This window comes from Trachypithecus francoisi, unplaced genomic scaffold (assembly GCF_009764315.1).
Source record: "Trachypithecus francoisi isolate TF-2019V2 unplaced genomic scaffold, Tfra_2.0 Lachesis_group3, whole genome shotgun sequence".
Lineage (NCBI taxonomy): Eukaryota > Metazoa > Chordata > Mammalia > Primates > Cercopithecidae > Trachypithecus > Trachypithecus francoisi.
In genome coordinates this window covers 50,447,243-50,467,839 of record NW_022681468.1, presented here as the reverse complement: position 1 = coordinate 50,467,839, position 20,597 = coordinate 50,447,243, and the positions used below count along the sequence as shown (strand labels likewise).

At 42.5% G+C, this 20,597-nt stretch overlaps 1 protein-coding gene and 1 pseudogene across 2 annotated transcripts in view; both read right to left on the bottom strand.

Annotated features, from left to right (window-relative positions):
* GCH1 (GTP cyclohydrolase 1) overlaps positions 1 to 20,597 on the bottom strand; it is a 51,968-nt gene that overhangs the window by 16,018 nt on the left and 15,353 nt on the right. For both annotated transcript variants that reach the window (XM_033187978.1, XM_033187977.1), the window contains exon 2: positions 4,796 to 4,905. In XM_033187978.1, coding sequence (XP_033043869.1) covers positions 4,796 to 4,905 — 110 coding nt within the window. The remainder of the gene's footprint in view (positions 1 to 4,795; positions 4,906 to 20,597) is intronic.
* Positions 6,768 to 19,225, bottom strand: LOC117069527 (annotated as a pseudogene).

Below are 20,597 nucleotides of genomic sequence, written 5' to 3'. Positions count from 1 at the left end.
GACAAGGTCTTGTTCTGTCACCCAGGTTGGGGTACAGTGGCATGATCATAGCTCACTGTAACCTCAAACTCCTAAGCTCAATCAATCTTCCTGCCTCAGACTCCCAAAAAGTAGCTAGGACTATAGATATGCACCATCATGCCCAGTTAATTTAAAAAAAAAAAAATTCTTTTGTGGTAGAGACAAGAGTCTCACTATGTTGCCCATGCTGGTCTTGAACTATTGACCTGAAACTATCCTCCCACCTTGACTTCCCAAGTCACTGGGATTACAGGCATGAGCCACCTCACTTGGCCCTGATGGGACATAATATGAAGTCATAAAGTCTTCAGCACCCTTATGAAGTACTACTTTTCTTTTTTTTTTTTTTTTGAGACAGGGTTTCACTCTTTTGCCAGGCTGGAGTGCAGTGGTGTGATCTCAGCTCACTGCAGCCTTGACCTCCTGGGTTCAAGCAATTCTCCAACCTCATCCTCCTGAGTAGCTGAGACCACAGTTGCATGCCACCATGCTAGCTACTTTTTGCTTGTTTTTTTGTTTGTTTGGTTTGTTTGTGGTTTTTTGTTTTTTGTTTTTTTGTTTTTTTTTTTTTGGTAGAGACAGGGTTTCACTATGTTGCCTAGGCTGGTCTCAAACTCCTGAGCTCAAAGTGATCCATCCACCACCTGCCTTGGCCTCCCAAAGTGCTGAGATTACTGACATAAGCCACCGTTCCCAGCCCTTATGAACTACTTTTACCAGAAATGTTTAGCGCTAGTCTTATGAAACTTTAGATCTAATCTAGTTTATAGGAAATCCAGAGGCTGAAGGAAACGAATCCGGAAGGTGGGACACTGCTGAACAGCTGGCCTATTCTCTTTTCAATAGAGAATGTTATGGGTGGGAGTACTATTTTTTTTTTTTAGACGGAATCTCGCTCTGTCGCCCAGGCTGGAGTGCAGTGTCCGGATCTCAGCTCACTGCACGCTCCGCCTCCCGGATTCACGCCATTCTCCTGCATCAGCCTCCCGAGTAGCTGGGACTACAGGAGCCCATCACTCCGCCCGGCTAGTTTTTTGTATTTGTTAGTAGAGACGAGGTTTCACCGTGTTAGCCCGGATGGTCTCGATCTCCTGACCTCGTGATCTACCCGTCTCGGCCTCCCAAAGTGCTGGGATTACAGGCTGGAGCCACCGCACCCGGCCAGGAGCACTATTTTAGAACAAAAGAGACTTAAGAGGTATAACCAAATGCAATGTAAATACAAATGTGTGGCTTTCTGTTGGATTCCTTTTTAAACAAACCAAGAGTAAACTTCTGAGACAACTGGAGAAATGTAAATATGAGTTAGTTATTAGATACTATTTAAGAATCATTGTTAATTTTGTGACAGTGCTACTGTGAATAAGTAAGAAAATATTTTAGGGCCAGGCACGGTGGCTCACGCCTGTAATCCCAGCACTTTGGGAGGCCGAGGCACGTGGATCACCTGAGTTTGAGACCAGCCTGGCCAGCATGGTGAAATCTCATTTTTACTAAAAATACAAAAATTAACCGGGCATGGTGGTGCGCACCTGTAATCCCAGCTACTCGGGAGGATGAGGCAGGAGAATCACTGGGAGGCGAAGGTTGCAGTGAGCCAAGATCGCACCACTGCACTGTAGCCTGGGCGACAATAGTGAAACTCTGTCTCAAAAAAAAAAAAAAAAAAAGGAAAATATTTTAGAGAGGCATATTAATGGCTAGTATGGGTAAGTATTTTAGGGATGCATGTTAATAAGTAGTGATAAAAAGTTATGCTCTCTGTAACATACTTTATATTATTTAATATATTGAAGGAGTTATTGCTAACTTACTGGATATGGTCATCAAACTGGGGTTATGTTCCTAAAAATAATTTTTTAATCTTCTAGGCTGGGTGCAGTGGCTCACGTCTGTAATCCCAGCAATTTGGGAAGCCAAGGTGGGCAGATCATTTGAGGTCAGGAGTTTAAGACCAGCCTAGCCAACATGGTGAAACCCAATCTCTACTAAAAATACAAAAAACTAGCTGGGCGTGGTGGTACGCACCTGTAATCCCAGCTACCCTGGAGGCTGAGGCACGAGAATCATTTGAATCCAGAGGGTGCAGGTTGCAATGAGCTCAGATTTTGCAACTGCACTCCAGCCTGGGCAACAGAGCAAGGCTGTCTCAAAAATAAAAATACATTTTTTTCTTATCTTTTAGAGACAAATGCTAGAAGAAATAACCTGAAATTTGCTTCAAAATAGTTCAGTGTGGACCTATATTGAACAAGATTGGTCCTGTACTGGTAACTGTTGAAGCTACTTGATGGGAACATGAAACTTTGTTATGTTAGTCTTATTATGTATTTGAAATTTTCCATAAAAGTTTTTTTTCAAAAAAAGAGTAATACTACTAAACACATAACAGCATACTAAACTTAAGACAAAGTACCAAGTGTTGGCAAGGATGTGAAACAACTAGAAATCTCATATACTATTGAGAGTGCAAACTGGTACAACCACTTTGGAAAACTATAGGTGAGCATCTAATAAGTTGAAGATGGGTATACCCTATGATCCTGCAATTCCACTCCTAGGTACATTTCTAATAGAAATGCATGCATATGCTGGGCGCGGTGGCTCACGCCTGTAATCCCAGCACTTTGGGAGGCCGAGGTGGGCAGATCACAAGGTCGGGAGATCGAGACCATCCTGGCCAACACAGTGAAACCCCATCTCTACTAAAAATACAAAAACAAAATTAGCCAGGTGTGGTGGCCAGCACCTGTAGTCCCAGCTACTCAGGAGGCTGAGGTGAGAAAATGGCATGAACCCAGGAGGTGGAGCTTGCAGCGAGCCGAGATCACGCCACTCCACTCTAGCCTGGGCAACAGAGCAAGATTCTGTCTCAAAAAAAAAAAAAAAAAAATGCATGCATATATACACCAAAAAAGTATTGATAGCAGTATTATTTGTAATAGCAAAAAAAAAAAAAAAAAAAAAAAAAGAGGCAACAATACAAATGTCAATCAAGAGCAGAATAAATTGTGGTATGTTTGTACAATGGAATAAGATATAAAAATGAAAATAAACTACAATGACAGGCAATGACCTCAATCAATCTGACAATGTAGAACAACAGAGGCCAGACACATAGAGTACATATCATAGAATCTTTCCATCATATATAGTTGAAAAACAAAAAAACTAATCCATAGGGTTATAAATTGATAGGATAGGGTTATAAATTGATAAACTGGCACAAAGGATGGATTAGGAATTAAGAGAAGAGAAATGAGGTGAGCTTCCAGGATGCTAGTTGTGGGTTTTTGTTGTTGTTTGTTTGCTTTTTTGTTTTTTTGACAGGGTCTGGCAGTCTGGCTCTGTTGCCCAGGCTGGGATATAGTGGCACAATCTAGGCTCACTGCAACCTCTGCCTCTTGGGCTCAAGCCATCCTCCCACCTCAGCCTCCCGAGTAGCTGGCAGTACAGGCACGCACCACCATGCCCAGGGGTCTTTTATTTTTATTTTGGTAGAGATGGGGTTTTGCCATGTTGCCCAGGCTGGTCTTGAACTCCTGGGTTCAAGCAATCCACCTACCTTGGTCTTCCAAAACGCTGCGATTACAGGCATGAACCACTGTGCCAGCCTATTCTAGTTCTTGATCTCTGAAGTGGTAAGGAACACCCTTAAGTTTTGTGCATTTTCTGTCTATATTTTATTTCCATAAAAAAGTGGAAAGATACAATACTTTAACAAAGAAAAAAATGAAGCAAATGTTAACACTTTAACTTTAGTTGATGTGTATATAAGTATTCATAACACTACTTCTTGTAAGTCTTCTGTTTAAAGATTATTAATAAAGAGTCAAAATTAAATAAAATTATGATGCGGGTTAGGGGAATGAGACAATTCTTTGTTCTAAACCACATGTTCTCAAAGGTATGTTAAAGTCATTCCTAGACAATATCTAATAACTAACTTAGATTTAAATTCCTCCAATTGTCTCAAATGTTTTACTTTTGGTTTGTTTAAACAGGAATCCAATGGAGAGTCACACATTTGTATTTACATTGCATTTGGTTATACCTCTTAAGTCTCTTTTGTTCTAAAATAATGCTCCCACCCATAACATTCTCTACTAAAAAGAGAATAGGCCAGCTGTTCAGCAGAGTGTCCCATCTTCTGGATTTGTTCCATTCAGCCTCTGGATTTCCTATAAACTAGATTAGATCTAAAGTTTCATAAGACTAGGACTGAACATTTCTGACAAAAGAAATTCAGAGGTGCTGAGGAACCTAATGCATTAGACTCACTTTTCCTAATATAGAAGGGATAGAAACAAATCCACAAATACCATAACCTCTGCACAAGAAGTTCTGCAATTATCGTTGCTCATGACATGCCATACATACATATATATCTTGGATCAAACATTATTCAAGTTAAAGTAAAGGGCATCTCTAGATTGGGATTCTAACAATAAATAAATAAAAGGGTAAAGGTTTTCAGAACCTGTAGTAGCTACAAAAAAAAAAAAAAAAAAGAGATGCTACTTTAACCTCATTATTTTAACCTATGTCAATGGTATTTAACATGAAAGTCTTGCCCTGAAGGTCTTCTGCTACTTTGCTTTTGTTTTTTAAGTTTCAAGTTGTTAGTCAGGTTAATAAAGAATAATCACATATGTATAATTGTAAATACCTGGGATATCAGGAATTGGCAGCTAAATTTTTTTAATATAATTATTCTGATTGAAAAACTTTCATTATGTTTTAAATTGCTGGGAAACAACAAAGAGTATCTTACCTTTCCAACAAATGGAACCAAGTGATGCTCACACATGGAAAACATGTCTATGTCCTTCACGATCACCATCTCATCATGATCTTCATCAAATATAGCATCGTTTAGGACATCTGAAATCAGAGGCTTGCTTTAGTAACATTTCCAATTTTATGGAAAGGTAGAATAGAAAAGCTACTATGGATAAACATGAATAGACAGTCAACATAAACAAATGTTAATCTTCCCTAAAATATTAAGGGAATACAAATTAAAACTAGATGTTTTTCCATATTTTTCCTTATCAAAGTAGCAAAGTCTTTTTCTTTAAGTGACATTTAAAAATCCTTGATACAGTGTTACATGAAAAATGCAGGATTATGAACATATTTGCAGTATGGAAGAGGAGGGAGAAGGGAGGGAGGAAAGGAAAAATTATACCAAAATAAAACAGTGGCTATTTCTGGCAGTAGAAATGGGCCACTTTCACTTTCTTCCTTACATTTTCTTCTACTTTATATTTTGTCTATAATCAGTATGTAGAAAAACTTATCTGAGAAAAAGACTAATCCTTAGCCCTCTGACTTCTGAGGCCAGATCCAGACACCTGTAAACTTGACCTCTATTATCGATTCCCCAAGTAATTTTCTACATTTGTAAAGTGCTCTATATATTGTAGGCCAGCATCAGACTTATTCTAAACAATCGCCTTCCTAAGGAAATAAATCCTACAGTTTGTGTGTATATGCCTCTCTGGGTAGGCTTTGGAAGATGAGCAGTGTCTTGTTTAAGCTGTGGACCCTGGCACTTCCAGCCAGACATAGACTCTTTTTTAAAAAAAGCTTTATTTTTAAAAAGTGCACTGACTTAGCCTCAACTATGCTATGTGCAAGAGAAAAGATTAATTAGATGATGCCTGAGAGAGCTCTGAGCTTCCTAACATTCTGTGACTGCAAGAACATCCTGTCCCGGATGCTGAAGAGGGATAGAGATAAACAAGCCACAATCCCCGCCAATCATAATATAGCCAAGCTATTGATAATAGGCAGGTACCCAAACAACAGTGTAGACACATGCCATATGACATGGAAACTTCTTCAGCTATATTGTCAATGAGAAAAGAAGCTACAAAGAAATACAGTAGGATTTCATTCTTGGAAAATAAATATATACATAGAAAAAAACTGTACTGATACCTAGACAGTTTGGCAGACTACATATAACAAGACACCTAACTGTGTAATTTCAAGGATTTGGGGGATATGCAATATACATAGAATTAGAAAGAGAAGGGAAGGGATGTATTAGAGCTTTGCCCCTACAGCTCTTTCCCCTCGGAAGGGCAGGTGGCACAGGAAGATGGACAAATGTCCACCCACACTGCCTGACCTTCAGTGGCTCCACTGCTACTAGAATAGGGGGCTCACAGAGACCAGGTCATCATGTAAACCACAGTTATCACCCTGAGTCAAGCTATTCAGAGATACATTTGACTGTGTCGTAGAAAAGTCATTAGTGTGGTCAAGAAAGGTGAACATGGGGCTGGGCGCGGTGGCTCACACCTGTTATCCCAGCACTTTGGGAGGCCGAGGTGGGTGGATCATGAGGTCAGGAGATCAAGACCATCCTGGCTAACACAGTGAAACCCGTCTCTACTAAAAATACAAAAAAAATACCCGGGCGTGGTGGCGGGCGCCTGTAGTCCCAGCTACTCAAGAGGCTGAGGCAGGAGAATGGTGTGAACCCGGGAGGCGGAGCTTGCAGTGAGCCAAGATTGCGCCACTGCACTCCAGCCTGGGAGACAGAGCCAGACTCCGTCTCAAAAAAAAAAAAGAAAGAAAGGCGAATATGGCAGGGTTAGACACACACAGACAAACACAGACACCCCTGGTAGAAGTGGCTGATACATCCCAGGAGAAAAAGGCTCAGTGTCACTCACTGAGTGTTTCTTCTACCACAGCACTTTTCTATTCTGAATATTCTGCCCCATCTTCAGTCATATTTCTGAAAAGAAGACCAAAAATAGATCCTTAATGTTTCCAAAAGTTTCTTGGATTTCTCCCCAAGATTTTAATATGGTATTACTGCCATATAGCTTACTAAAATCTTTAGTCACACAAGAATATTCCTGGAAGGAAAAACAAGCCAAAAAAAAATGTCTTAAAGTAAAAACAAGAGAGAATCATTAAATATAGGAAGCATTTGTTTTCTCTGGCAAAGAATGAGAGCGTCCCCATCTTAAGCTCTGACGACAACCATATGGCCCATGTTAAAGTCAGCCCCTCAACTCAGGCGAAGTGAAGATTTGGCTCCAGGCTGGGCACGGTGGCTCATGCCTGTAATCCCAGCACTTTGGGAGGCAGAGGCAGGTGGATCACCTGAGGTCAGGTGTTTGAGACCAGCCTGGCCAACATGGTGAAACCCTGTCTCTACAGAAAATACAAAAATAAGCTGGGCGTGGTGGTGCATGCCTGTAGTCCCAGCTACTCAGGGGGCTGAGACAGGAGAATTGCTTGAACCCAGGATGCGGAGGCTGCAGTGAGCCTAGGCAAGGGAGAGCAAGACTCCATCTCAAAAAAAAAAAAAGATCTGACTCCATCGCTTACCTCAATCTTCTCGGCTATAAAATGAGCATAAAGTGCCTACTTCACAGGGTGTCATGAGGATTAAATGGGCACATGTGTTTAGAACTACGCAGGCGGACCAAGTGCTAGTTATTGTTATTACTATTATTATTACAATTAGGATTGAGGGAGTTGCAAAGCTATGTATCTCTCATACACATGGAGGTACATCAAAATTTAAAAAGCAATCATTTGCCTTAACAGAGTACAGAAAAGGAAAAATAGTAACTTAGTGGAGAAACCTGGCAGAGGCTACCTTAACCAAGTGATCAAGGTTAACTTTGCCAGTAACAGGACATACTGACATCAGGTAGCTCCTGATAGGACACCATGAGAAGAGCACATCACCTCTGCGGTATTCTTCCCAAAAATCCGTAACCGCAGCCTAATCATCAGACAAATTGAGGGATACAAAATACCTAAACAAGTACCCTTAGAAAGCATCAGGCCAGGCACAGTGGCTTACACCTGTAATCCCAGCACTTTGGTAGGGCAAGGCAGGAGGATCACTTGAGCCTAGGATTCTGAGACCAGCCTGGGTAACACTGCAATATCCCATCTCTACAAAAAATAAGAAGAAAATTAGCCAGGCATGGCAGCACACTCCTGTAGTTGCAGCTATTCAGGAGGCTAAGGCAGGAAGATCACTTAAGCCCAGGAGTTCAAGGCTGCAATGAGCTATGATTGCACTACTCCACTCCAACCACAGTGACAGGGAAAGATCCTGTCTCTATTTTTTAAACGTTTAAAAATTAAAAAAAAAAAATTAAGGCATCAAAGTCATGAAAAACACAGAAAGACTAAGGAATTGTCAGATTGCAGGAGACCAGAGAAATGACAATGAAAATCTGAATAAAGTCTATAGTTTAAATAATAGTATTGTACCAATATTACTTTTTAAAATAAAGTGTATTATTATTATCATTATTATTTTGAGACAGAGTCTCACTCTGTTGCCCAGGCTGGAGTGCAGTGGCACGATCTCGGCTCACTGCAAGCTCTGCCTCCCGGGTTCATGCCATTCTCCTGCCTCAGCCTCCCGAATAGCTGGGACTACAGGTGCCTGCCACCACGCCCAGCTAGTTTTTTGTATTTTTAGTAGACATGGGATTTCACCGTGCCAGCCAGGATGGTCTCGATCTCCTGACCTCATGATCCGCCCGTCTTGGCCTCCCAAAGTGCTGGGATTACAGGTGTGAGCCACCGTATCCAGCCTTATTATTATTATTATTTTAGAGATCTTTATCATTATATCTTATTATTATATATATCTAAAATAATATTATTATTTTAGAGATCTTTACAAAGTCTTGCTATGTTGCAACGCTAGTCTTAAACTCTGTGGCTCAAGCCATCCTCCCACCTTGGCCTCCCAAGTAGCTGGGACTACAGGCATGCACCACTGCCTGGCTCCAATATTAATTTCTTTTTTTTTTTTTTTGTTTTTTCTGAGATGGAGTCTCACTCTGTCACCCAGGCTGGAGTGCAATGGCGTGGTCTCGGCTAACTGCAACCTCCACCTCCCGGGTTCAGGCAATTCTCCTGCCTCAGCCTCCCGAGTAGCTGGGACTACACGCATGTGCCACCACACCCAGCTAATTTTTTTGTATTTTTAGTAGAGACAGGGTTTCACTAAAGGCCAGGCTGGTCTCACACTCCTGACCTCGTGATCTGCCAGCCTTGGCCTCCCAAAAGGGCTGAGACTACAGGTGTGAGCCACCATGCCCGGCCAATATTAATTTCTTAAATGTTGATAATTGTACTATGGCCATGTGAGATGTTAAACATTAGGAGAAACTGGGGAAAGCGTATATGAAAACTCTCTCTACTATCTTTGTAATTATTCTGTAAGTCAGTCTAAAATTGTTCCAAAATAAAAAGTTTTCTTTTTTTTTTTTTATTTTTTTGAAACGGAGTTTTGCTCTTGTTGCCCAAGCTGGAGTGCAGTGGCGCAATCTCAGCTCACTGCAACCTCTGCCTCCTGGGTTCAAGTAATTCTTCTGCCTCAGCCTCCTGAGTAGCTGGGATTACAGGCATGTGCCACCACTCCCGGCTAATTTTGTATTTTCAGTAGAGACGAGGTTTCTCCACGTTGGTCAGGCTGGTCTGGAACTCCCGATCTCAGGTGATCCAGCCGTCTTGGCCTCCCAAAGTGCTGGGATTACAGGCGTGAGCCACTGTGCCTGGACCAATAAAAAGTTTTCTGAAAAGCAAAAGGACAATGTCCCTCAACTGGAATGTATAAACAACGGAGTACACTTAGCAAGAAGATAGAATGAATTACTAATACATGTAGTAACATGGTTTGAGTCTCCAAAGTACACTACAATGTGAAAGACATCCATATACAGAATAGACTATGTTCTAGGAAAGGCAAACTATAGTGATAGAAGGCAGGCAGGTGGTTTACCAGGGCCGGAGAGGTTGGAGAGAGGATTTCACTGCAAAAGGAAAGAAAGAAACTTTTTTGGGTGATGGAAACAGTTCCTATCTTCACTGTATGGGTAGCTATATAACTGTATATGTTTGTTAAAATTCACATTGTACATGTAAAGTAGGTAAATTTTACAGAAGGTAAGTGACACCTTAATAAAGCTAACTTCAAACATAATTTTTAGGCTGGGTGCGGTGGCTCACATCTGTAATCCTGGCACTTTGGGAGGCCAAGGTGAGAAGATTGCTAGAGGCCAAGAGTTCAAGACCAGACTGCCCAACCTAGCCAGACTCCATTTTTACAAAAAAAAAAAAAATTAAAGTACTGCACGGTGGTGTGTGCCTACAGTCCTAGCTATTCAGGTGGCTGAAGCAGGAGGATCCCTTGAAGCCAGGACAGGAGTTTGAGGCTGCAGTGGGCTATGATTATACCATTGCATTCCAGCCTGGGTGACAGAAGACCCTGTCTCTAAAAAGCATAATAGTAATAATAATTTTAAAAATTGTACCATAGTATGTAACCTTTTGTGTAATGAAACTGGAAAGAGAAGTTATGAACCTATACATACATGTATATGCTTATCTGCAAAAAGAAACACTGGAAGGATAAATTTAAAAGCTAGTAAAAATGATTACCTGTAAAGTAGTAAGAGAAAAGGACAGAAGGGATATGGATAAAAGGGAAGCATCTTTGAATATAATTTGTTATATAGTTTTGACCTTGGAATCATGTAAATGTTTTACATACTCAAATAAAATTAAATCAAAGAGAAAAAACATCTAGTGATCCTCATACAGCTAAATGCTTGATGTGATAATGGAACACTAATATGTTGCCTATACCCCATTTTATTAAAATGAACTCAGACTATAACCTTGACCTAGCCAAGTCATTTTTCTTCAATAATAAAGTTTCCCTGCTATATTTACTTATGTTTTGCACCAACACATCTAAAAGCTACCATCTGTAGATAATAAGAACAGAACACTATCACATATTGTTTTAATTTCCTGCCTGTTATCAGCAGCAAGAAGGTAACCCTGGAAACGGGGATTTATGGCATTCTGTTTCCTACTGTTGGTCATAACCACAAACAAAACCAAAGCAGTCTCCACAAATTAAAGGTCTGCCCACAACAATACCACATAATGTCAGTTTTCGGGTATACCTCTCTCATGTCATTCATTATTAAGCAGTGTCAACAAATAACACTGCTGGGTAACCTCCCTCAAGTATTTAGTCTGCCAGACCCTTTTCTGAAAGTATAGTAAGACAGGCCCACAATACAACCCAACTGTTTTTTTTTTTTTTTTTTTTTTTTTTGAGACGGGGTCTCCCTCTGTTGCCCAGGCTGGAATGCAGTGGCACAATCTCAGCTCACTGCAACCTCCACCTCCTAGGCTCAGGTGATCCTCCCACCTCAGCCTCCTGAGTAGCTGGGATTACAGGCGCAAGCCACCATGCCTGGCTAATTTTTGTATTTTTTGTAGAGATGGGGTTTCATCATGTTGCCCAGGCTGGTCTCAAATTCCTGAGCTCAAGGGATCTGCCTGTCTTGTTCTCCCAAAGTGTTGGGATTATAGGCATGAGCCACCATGCCTGGCCCCCAAGTGCTTATTTAAGCATCCCTCGAAACAGGGGTTCCCAGACTCCTCCAGTGGGCCTGTTAAGACACAAATCTCTAGGCCCCACCCCTATGGCTTCTGTTTCAGGTGGTCTGAGTAGACCTGAGAATTTGCATTTCTAACAAGATCCTCATGCTCCTGGTCTGAGAACCAGAGTGTCCCTGGTTTAAACTATTCCATGTTTTGTGCTGCTACATAGAAACTTCATCTCTTCAAAATGCTCCTACTCAAATATATAGATATATATTTAAAGACAAACAGATCTGTTTCTGCTGGGGAGAAAGTGAGGGAAAGGTAAGAAGAAACTCCTGGGAAAGATTTCCTCAAAAGGAAATTTCTGTCCAATGGAGTTCCCTTTGAACCCACAGTATAGGAATTAGTGCTGTCGGGGGTATCTGGTGATCAGCACCAGCAACTCTAGCTCTCTGAGGAAGCTGCACACCCAAGGCACCCTCCTGGAAGGACAGTGTTAAGACAGTGGAAGAGGACTTGGAACATTTGAGTGTGCATCCATCCTAAAGGATAGGAAAGAGCGAATGCAGTCAGATTACTGGTTTTAAAATTAAGAGAAGAGAGACAGACGTGCCTAGGGCATCACACCTCTTTGCTTTTGGCTGGAATTAAATCAACTCAAGGTGCTAACAAAGATAAGCCTATCTTGACTTGGTGAAGAATGGTCCAGACCCTCATAGTTCCATCTAACATCAGAGCTGCCTCCACCAGCATACAGCGCTTATTTCATCATGCCTCGTAGTACCATGGTTATTTGTGCCCATGTCCCCCAAACACACTGGGCTATAAGTTTCTGAGTTAAGCATTATATCTGAAGGCTTTGGAGCTTCTACACAGTTCCCTGTAACGCCATGCACAAAGCTGGAGTTAAACATAGATCTTCCGTGTTTATCCAATTAATACGTCTCTCTTTACCCTATGATTCACTCTTTTTCTTTTTGAGACAAGGTCTCGTTCTGTCACCCAGGCTGGAGTGCAGCAGTGCAATCACTGCTCATTGCAGACTCCATCTCCCAGACTCAAGCAATCCTCCCACCTTGGCCTCCCCAGTAGCTGGGACTACAGGTGTGCTACCACATCCAGGTGAATTTTTTTTTTTGTAGAGACAGAGTCTCATTGTGTTGTACAAGCTAATCTTGAACTCCTGGGCTCAAACTCCTCCTACCTCAGCCTCCCAAAGTCCTGGAATTACAGGTGTGAGCCACCACACTGGACCAATTCACTTCCTTAAAATACATTTTTACATGAAGGGACTCCAAAGAAATTCATGCAGCCAAGGGACCACAGAATTTTCAGCTGGGCACAGTGGTTCATACCTGTAATCCCAGCACTTTGGGAGGCCAACGCAGGTGGATCAGTTGAAGCCAGGAGTTCGAAACCAGCATGGCCAACACAGTGAAAACCCATCTCTTCTAAAAATACAAAAATTAGCCGGATGTGGTAGCACACACCCGTAGTCCCAGCTACTTGGAAGGCTGAGGCATGAGAATCACTTGAACCGGGAGGCGAAGCTTGCAGTGACTTCAGATCATACCACTGCACTCCAGCCTGGGCAACAGAGCAAGTCCCTGTCTCAAAAAAAAAAAAAAAAAAAAAAAAAAGTCACTGCAGTCTTGTTGGTAATAGCAAAAATAGAGAAGTGTGAATCAGAAGAACAATTATACAGTTTGGCTAAACTCACAATAAAATATGACCTAGCAATGAAAGTGAGTAAATATGGGCTGTATTTATAAATCCTTGAACGGATATTCAGTGTAAAAAGCATATAGCAGAAGAATATGTAGAGTATGAGCCATTTAAATTAAGTAGAAACAATGTTACATGTTGTTTGTAAACATACACAGAAAATTAAAGTATAAAAATAGACATGAGGCCGGTATCAGTGGCTCACGCCTGTAATCCTAGCACTCTGGGAGGTCGAGGAGGGCGGGAGTACAAGACCAGCCCGGCCAACATGGTGCAACCCCATCTCTACTAAAACTACAAAAATTAGCAGGGCATGGTGGCACGTACCTGTAATCCCAGGTACTCGGGAGGCTGAGGCGGGAGAATTGCTTGAACCTGGGAGGCAGAGGTTGCAGTGAGCCAAGATTACGCCACAGCACTCCAGCCTGGGTGACAGAGTGAGGCTCTGTCTCAAAAAAAAAAAAAAAAAAGACATGAAAGCAATCTCAGCTATTCAGGAGGCTGAGACAGAAGAATCACTTGAACCCAGGAGGTGGAGGTTGCAGTGAGCCAAGATCACGCCACTGCACTCCAGCCTGGGCGACAGAGCAAGGCTCCATCTCAAAAAAAAAAAAAAGAAAGTAAGGGACCAAATTCAGGATAGTGGTTACCTCTGTAGTGAGATGATAACTGGATCAGGAAGTGATAACTAGAAGCTTAAACTATATCTGTATTTTTTAAAAGCAATTATAGCAAAATATTAAGATTTGTTAAAACCCAATGCATTTTGATTAAACTTGTTCTTCATACAGTCTTGTATATTTGAGACATTAATAATATATATATATATTACATATATATGGAGTACAATGCTACAATCTCAGCTCACCACAATCTCCACCTCCCAGGTTCAACAGATTCCCCTGCCTCAGCCTCCCGAGTAGCTGGGATTACAGGTATGTGCCACCACGCCTGGCTAATTTTTGTATTTTTAGTAGAGACAGGGTTTCTCCATATTGGTCAGGCTGGTCTTGAACTCCCGACCTCAGGTGATCCACCCGCCTCAGCCTCTCAAAGTGTTGGGATTACAGGTGTGAGCCATCGTGCCCGGGCCAATAAATATATTTTTTTAAATTAAGGTCTTCATACACGTTAGCATTTTGTTTTTTTCTATAAAAATAAAAAGAAACATCAAAAAACAGGTTACCTTTGCATGGAGGGGCTAAAGGAGGAGGGCGAGGAGGAAAACGCAGAAAGACCCAGCCAGCTTCATACAGTGCTGCAAACTCCTTCAAAACCCTCCCTAAATCACATCCTGCAACTCAAACAAAGTCTTCTGCCCTGAAGATGGCATTAAGATGTTTTGCTTTCTACCACCTGTTTGAAAAAGTTGTTCTACAAGTAAGAGCAATGTTAAAACAAATTCAAAGAGAAAAAAAAAAAAATCGCTCTCTCTGCTTTCACTTTCATCATGAGTACACCTCTTGTTAGAGCTTCCGACACTCACAGCTTTTTGCACTTACCAAGACAGAATTTGGAAAACTTGGCCAAAATAAGCATGAACCCAAACACTCCACAGACTGACACAATGGCGGAAACTAAGACGACTACAGACAACCAGTCACACCATCTGCTGGAGTGCGCAGAGCTGCCGCACAGCTTTGATACGCTCCACAAACTCATTTCATAAACTGTAGGTTTGTCAGCAGGAAAGACCTAATGTATTGCAAAGAAAGTAAAAGTTTGGTTATTTTGGAAATTTTCACTCCCTTCATCTTTGGCAGAGACAAATTCATATGTTGCTCTTAGCTATTAAAATATAGCCAAAGCTATTGAAATAGATGTTCTCAGCTGCCCTCAAAATAGTACTGACATGCATGTTTCCTTCAGCCAACCCAGTGCTGATGAGCTATTCTCATCCTCTCAGGCAGCCTTGTCACGAACACTACGTTTCTTGGTAAGAGTTCAAGTTTTCACATATAAAGTTATCTTTACTAACATTTTGCTCCTCATTACAACGGTAATATACATGGAAGTTTATTGGTAAGATGTAGAAATAATGAAATGAGAAAGTGAAAGCACATATAATCTGTCCACCCAGATGCAATTACTTTACTGGCTCTTAGGGGAACCGCAGGCACGGTGGTTCAAGAGGTAGAATGGTAAATAGAAGGAATGAATAAGAGTCCAGAGACCCAGGTTCTAGTGCAAGCTTTGCACAGATTGTGTGACCTGGGCTTCCGTGTCCTCAGTTAAGAGGATGCTTAACATGACTCCCAGGTTCCTGATTTGCATAGCTCAAGGGTGTTGGACATTGATGCCAAATTACAAGTTACCCTTCTGCCCCACTGCTCAGCGTCTGAGATGTGCATGGCAGTGGCCAGGGCCTCTCTGTACTGAGGTAAGGGGAAAGTACCTGTTTTAAACTGTTTAGATTTATTCCTGGATAAAACTGAAAGCTGCCAATCATGTACATTATTAACTCTCAAAGTTATCCAAGCCAAATAACTTGCCTTTCTGGTCTCAGTTTACTACTCTGAATATTTCTGGTAGACCAAAATTAGAGCCTTAGAAACTGTCTAAGGAATCAAAACAGTGTATTCAAGGAGTCATTTTTAAAAACACCACACACACTTGCCAAATTTAGTTTTTTAACTGGATAATTTTGTATATCTTTCACAATCCAGCTGTTAAACTGAAAATGGAATTTACAAAACAGATGGTGATAACAAGGTCTGGTTCACAGCAGTTCTAAAGAAAAAAACACACCAATCTGATTAAACTATCCATTTGCTTCAAAAGCCTCTAATAGGCTCATCCCTTATCATCCTACATTCATTTGTACCACGAGATTTCATACAGATGGATGTTATGGAACCATCTGTAATCCCATCCAAGTAAGTACCATCAGAGTGTGCAAGCCACTATCATTAGTGACAGATGAAGAGATAAAGGATCATCCTTCAGAACAGGGGTTCCCAAATACAGCCAATCATAAGGAGCTTTGGAAAATACAGCGTCCCAAGCCACCCAGGAAAAATCTGATTTACTACGTAGGGATGGACCCAGGATAAGCCTTTTTAAAATCTAAGTGATTCTGATGACTGGCTGGGGTGGGAGCACACAGGCTTGAAAGCTGAGGGTACATGAGGGTTGCAAACAGACCCACTGCTGGCTGGGCGCGGTGGCTCACACCTGTAATCCCAGCACTTTGGGAGGCCAAGGCAGGTGGATCATGAGGTCAGCAATTCGAGACCAGCCTGGCCAACATGGTGAAACCCCATCTCTACTAAAAATCCAAAAATTAGCCGGGCGCGGTGGCGCACCCGCGCCTGTAATCCCAGTTACTTGGTAGGCTGAGGCAGGTGAATCGCTTGAACCCAAGAGGCGGAGTTTGCAACGAGCCAAGATTGCGCCACTGCACTCTAGCCTGGGTGACAGATTGAGACTCCGACTAAAAAGAAAAGAAAAGAAAGAAAACAGACCCACTGCTAGCCCAAATTTGCTGTTTGGCAAGGCCAAAGAGTGGGCAATTCCTCACTATAACCCTCCCTATAGTCACCACGTCATTCCTGTGGAACACTATGAGGCCTGGGGCAGGGGTAGGGTGGAGGCAGAGATGAGAAGGAAACTGGAGCCAACTCCACCTAAAGAAGGTGAGGCAGGAAGGAAGCAGGTAGAGGACTCACCTTTACTTTTTGCTGGAGCAAATTTTAAAAATTTGTGAGGACCTCACATCAGAAAGTTGTATCCACATCCTAGAAAAATATACCCCACTTAAGAAACCAGTTGCATCCTACAGTCAACTCATTAGAAATCAATGTCCAGGGTAATACAATAAAGTTTTCATAGTTCTGAGCTGAAAATAAATCTATGAAACCATGACTTCAAGCAACTTGAGATCTGCAGAAATAAGAGGCCTAGGTGTAAAAATATTTGGAGAATGACTACAGGTTAAATTGTAAAACTGATAGTTCACATAAAGGAAAACTTGTGGGCTGAGAGAAAACAATATGATTGTATTGAAGATTAAAATTTTACCCAGGCCTAAAGGTTGAGTAGGAGGAAAGGTGGAGGGAGTTTCCTAGAAAGAGAAAGGAAGAGAAGTACCATATAAGATACAGAAGCGGGAAACAGCAAAAGGAAAAAAGCCTGTGTGTGTCTATGCGTGGAACAGAAACCAGATTCCCTTCTGTTTTAGAGCATTTTATCTTTTTTTCTTTTTTTGTAAGATTACACAGTAGGCCAGGCGCAGTGGCTCACGCCTGTAATCCCAGCACTTTGGGACGCCAAAGTGGACATATCATTTGAGGTCAGGAATTCAAGACCAGCCTGGCCAACATGGTGAAACTCCATCTCTACTAAAAATACAAAAATTAGCCGGGCATAGTGGTGGGCACCTGTAATCCCAGCTACTTGGGAGGCTGAGGCAGGAGAATCGCTTGAACCCAGAAGGCAGAGATGGCAGTGAGCTGAGACCGTGCCATTGCACTCCAGCCTGGGCAACGAGAGTGAAACTCTGTTTAAAAAAAAAAAAAAAAAAAAAAAAAAAAGATTACACAGTAATTTATCCACAGCCTCCTCTCTCTGCCTTGCAGTTGCTTCCCCAGGAAGGTGGCTGGGGGCAGTGGTGCAACACACTGCTCGATGAGACCCATAAGGTGGTTTTAACCATCTTCCACATACTGCAAGAACATGGCCAGCAGATCCAGCTCCTCATATAGTGCCTCCTCCCCGTAATTCTTCTGCAGGATCTGGTGCTGTTCCGGAGTGGCCCATTGCAGACACTAAACCACCAGTCAGCTGCATTTGTTGTCATTTGTTGTCCTGGATGTCAGTACAAATTCTGCCAGTGGTGACAGGAGGGTCCCCAAAAAGGTCAAGGTAATCATCCTGAATCTGAAAGAACTCCCAACTCCAGCAGGATCTTCCACTGGCCTGTTCCTTCCCCTCACTGACAACTGCCATAGACATGGCTGCAGCTTCAGGATGGTAGAAGAAGTAGAAAGCTGTCTTATACTTGACAGTAGATTTGTACCTCTTTTCGGTGAATCAGTCAAGATCCACATTGCCCTGGGGGGCTGTAATGAGGTCCAGGGTCTGCCTAATCTCTGTCTAACAGGAACTCTGCAAGGAGTGCTTTATCAGATTCAGGTAATGGGGCTGCTCTCAGCAACAGAGCTTCAACAGGTGATAGATACATGCTTCCGGAAGCATAGCATCATTGATGGCATCCAAACCTACAGCTGGCTTCTGATACAAGCAGATCCACCCCCAGCAGGTGAGGGATGAATCCATGATGTCATCTGCCACCAGGAAGAAAGCTTGCAGCACAAGACGCGGTGGCTCACACCTGTAATCCCAGCACTTTGGGAGGCCAAGGCGGGGGGGATCACCTGAGGTCAGGAGTTCGAGGTCAGCCTGGCCAACATGGCGAAACACCATTGCTACCAAAAATACAAAACTTAGCTAGGTATGGTGGAATGCGCCTGTAGTCCTGGCTACTCAGGAGGCTGAGGCACAAGAATCACTTGAACCCAGGAGGTGGAAGTTGCAATGAGCTGAGATAGTGCCACTGCACTCCATCCTGGGTGACAGAGCAAGGCTCCATCTAAAAAAAAAAAAGGGCAAGCTTGCAGCAGTTCACAAAACAGCCCAGGCAGGACCTGCTGGAGACTATCACCATCCTGTTTCCTGGGCTCTGCCAGCTCCTGGAATGCTAGTAGCATCGTCAAACCCTAGTGGTACTTGTCTCCAGTGGCAGTGTACTCCAGGATCTCTTTGAGCCAGGTAATAGAATCTCCTGTCTCTGGGTGCCCCATCTCATCCTCAGTCAGCACCCTGACAATCTGGGAGAAGTGCTCGATAAAATTCTGCTTTTCCTGGGCATAAACATCTGGATTTCTGGTCTCCATCCATTTTGTTACTGGATGTGAGTTCCTGCTTGGACAGTATTTTTCAAATTAAATTTTACATTTAATTTGTGATTTCTTTCAAGCCCTACCACAGCTTGCATTAGTCAAAACCGGTTATAGGCCGGGTGTGGAGGCTCACGCCTGTAATCCCAGTACTTTGGGAGGCTGAGGCGGGTGGATCACGAGGTCAGGAGATTGAGACCATCCTGGCTAACATGGTGAAACCCTGTCTCTACTAAAAATACAAAAATTTAGCTGGGTGCAGTGCAGGCGCCTGTAGTCCCAGCTACTCAGGAGGCTGAGGCAGGGGAATGGTGTGAACCTGGGAGGCAGAGCTTGCAGTGAGCCAAGATCGTGCCACTGCACTCCAGCCTGGGTGACAGAGTGAAACTCTGTCTAAAAAAACAAACAAACAAACAAACAAAACCAGTTATTTTCCCCACTTTACAGATGAAGACATGGATACTATCATTTGGAAACACCAGCTGACTCCTGAAGAAGAGCCAACCAGCTGGTGGGAGAGCTAGATTTTGACCCATCTTCTGACTCCAGACTAGAGCGCCTTAATCTTGGGCTGAACTCAACCTACTAGAAGTGTGGACTGAAGAGGAGAGGTCCCCTTCAGTAAACATGCATCAGGGGTTACTGTAGGTTGAAGTCAGCCATGTGGTGACAAAGCCCAGAGGTGATGACAGCAAAAGACAGCAAATCTGATTTTTTAAAAGAAAAGTAAAATCCATTATAAACACAGGGGTTGAAGGAGAGGAAAGGGCCAAACCTAACTGTCAGCCAAGAGAGCAGATCAGAAAGAGTGGTCTAATGCCCAGACACTGCCAGAACCAAGGGAGTGCACATGGGTCACAAAACACTGTTTCACCAACTATTTATTTGGCTTATATGAGGGAAAATTCAGAAATGTAATGCTATGCTGACCTTTACTTTTTGAAATCAAACTGGAAGAATTTCAGGGGAAAGGAAAATCCCATTAAATCTTCAAACTAATAAAGCATTTTTAAAAAAGAAACTTCTCTAGAGAAGCTTATCCTAGAAAACCAGTGAAACAGTGCTTTTAAAAACCAATTAGGGCCAGGCGCGGTGGCTCACACCTGTAATCCCAGCACTTTGGGAGGCTGAGGCGGGTGGATCACGAGGTCAGGAGATTGAGACCATCCTGGCTAACACGGTGAAACACCATCTCTACTAAAAAATACAAAAAATTAGCCAGGCATGGTGGCGGGTGCCTGTAGTCCCAGCTACTTGGGAGACTGAGGCAGGAGAATGGCGTGAACCTGGGAGGTGGAGCTTGCAGTGAGCCAAGATTGCGCCACTGCACTCCAGCCTGGGTGACAGAGCGAGACTCTATCTCAAAAAAAAAGAAAGAAAAAGAAAAAGAAAAAATCCAATTAGAAGTCTTTAAATCTTCAAGATCCAAATACTTATGCCTCCCAGTTGTGACAGTGCATGAAGTACACAGCATTCCTGCTAAAAATGTTTTCCAGGAATTTAGTGAGGTCTTTAGACCTGACTTGCAGTTACCAGGAATATGAGAAA